Here is a 2,218-nt window from a genome sequence, read left to right as displayed (position 1 = left end):
TATATGTGTGTGTACTGTGTATATTTATTATGTATATATAAATACACTCACATGCATGTATATATTTAAGAAAAATATGTTATATTGGTATATTAAATATATATACAATATAAATTCTATAAATATATACATTTAAATATTTTCAAAATATATACCTTGTGTGTATTTATACATAATAAATATACACAGTACACACACATATTACATAAACAAAAACTTGGATGCGATTAATCGTTTGACAGCACTATATACTATTACAGGTTTTGTTAATATTTTAAATTTGATTTTATATTTTCACTTTAATTTTAGTTAGTTTTAGTAATTTAAAAATATCTTTACTACTTTTTAAAAATGTCTATATAGTTTTTAGAATGTTTTCATTATTTTAACTATTAATATAATTTGTGTTTATACGTGTTATTTTAGCATTAATGTACTGTTATATATTTTCAGTTTTCACTTTAATTTTAATTTTAGTTCAAGTTTAGCTATTTTGTCGTGTGTTTTTGGTTTTTTAAATATGTTTATATAGTTTTTATTATTCACAATACGGAAGAAAATATCTGTCGCTACTTCTTCTTACTTGTTCTCGCTACTTGCTATTAATCACAATTAGGGTAAATTTCCGGAAACTTTCCAAAAATCCCTGGAATATTCCAAAAAATCCAATTGCACCTTTTTGCAACCCTAATCACACTACGGAAGAAAATATCTGTTGCTACTTCCATTTCATCATATTATTTTCTGTGGTAATGTAGCTAATAATACAGTTCATTCCTACTGAACTGCTTATAAATATAAATATGCAATATAAATATAAAAAATAATATATATATTAAATTACCTGCCCAATCAGCAGTCACATAATCATCTGGTTTCAGCACCAGCTTGCGTGAATTCTCCATAGACTTGTCCATCTTAAGAACAGCTGTTTCACAACAAATAAACAAACAAATAATAAAAATCAAATGAAGGAAGACTAATAACAGCTGCCATACGCAGATGAACGCACCATTAATGACGAGCGTTCGGCCCATAGGCACGGCGACCGCTGACACCAGGCTGTTCTCCAGAAGTGGGTGGGCATAGTGAAGTCTGTACACGCCCCCTGCCGCCCGCCAGCCAATCGGCATCTCTCCTGAGTTCACATTACAACCCTGAGAGAGAGAACAACCAATGATATTGGAGTTATGTTCAAAAGTGTGTCATCGTTTGGATATTCAGATTAGGGATGTGAATGATCGATTAATTGTCATTAATTGTTGATTTATCTTTTTTGATGTTCTATTAATAACATTAATTAATTGATAACCTATAATATAAACCTATAATAGTGTGTTGATACTAATATGACACTGAATCAAATCAAAATTAAACAATTTATTTCAAATCAAAATTGAACAATTTCTTTTATTTAGCATATGTGACCCTGCAGCACAAAAGCAGTCATAAGTAGCACAGGTAGATTTGTATCTCGGCCAAATATTGTTCTATCCTAACAAACCATACATCAATGGAAAGATTATTTATTCAGCATTCAGTTGATGTATAAATCTCAATTTCACAAAATTGACCCTTATGACTGGTTTTGCGTAAAATTTCTGTAAATTTCATATTTTTCATATAAGAATCAAAAAGAAGGCCTTATCAATTAAATTCTTAAAACTAACAAATAAATGAATTGTTCAAATTTTAACAATAGTAGTGGACAAATTTTTCTTGGAAAAAATAAAGATTCTGTATTTTCTATATACACTATAGTCTCAGCCTCAGATGTCACGCCCATGGACCGTTGGCGAAACGTCTGATGCATACGGCACAGAAAGGTGGAAACACTTCAGGAGTTTCGAAGTCGTCATCGGATTGGTTGAATTATACAGGATATCCGTGAGACGTGTCGCGTTCGTTCTTTAACGTTCCGCCTGGAAACAAAGATGCCGTGACGCCAAACCCCCTCACCAAAGAAGAAAGCCGTCGTGTTAACAACTGTGACAACGAGCGCTTATCAGGATCAACTAAACGCTCACTTTAAGATAGTAGAAAGTGTTTGTGAGATGGACTGTAAAGTTAAAAACTTGATTTCAAGAATGTGTCTTCGGACTGTTCTGAGACCGGCCAGAACCTAAACTTTGGAGAAAGTGTTTGGATACTGTTTCATTCAGCTTCATCTACAATATTTATGAAAGCAAATTACCTTACATCTCAATGCAAAATTATG

The 2,218-nt window shown here is 31.6% G+C and overlaps 1 protein-coding gene across 5 annotated transcripts in view; it reads right to left on the bottom strand.

Annotated features, from left to right (window-relative positions):
- LOC107707973 (F-box only protein 7-like) overlaps positions 1-2,218 on the bottom strand; it is an 11,129-nt gene that overhangs the window by 2,775 nt on the left and 6,136 nt on the right. For all 5 annotated transcript variants that reach the window (XM_016512102.1, XM_016512103.1, XM_016512101.1 and 2 more), the window contains 2 exons: positions 1,013-1,157; positions 845-928 (listed from right to left, as the gene is read on the bottom strand). In XM_016512102.1, the coding sequence (XP_016367588.1) occupies positions 845-928; positions 1,013-1,157 (229 nt within the window). The remainder of the gene's footprint in view (positions 1-844; positions 929-1,012; positions 1,158-2,218) is intronic.

The sequence above is a fragment of the Sinocyclocheilus rhinocerous genome, unplaced genomic scaffold (genome assembly GCF_001515625.1).
Source record: "Sinocyclocheilus rhinocerous isolate Xijiao unplaced genomic scaffold, SAMN03320098_v1.1 scaffold475, whole genome shotgun sequence".
Classification (NCBI taxonomy): domain Eukaryota; kingdom Metazoa; phylum Chordata; class Actinopteri; order Cypriniformes; family Cyprinidae; genus Sinocyclocheilus; species Sinocyclocheilus rhinocerous.
Note: the sequence above shows the minus strand (reverse complement) of the source record. Positions and strands in the feature narration are given on the sequence as shown.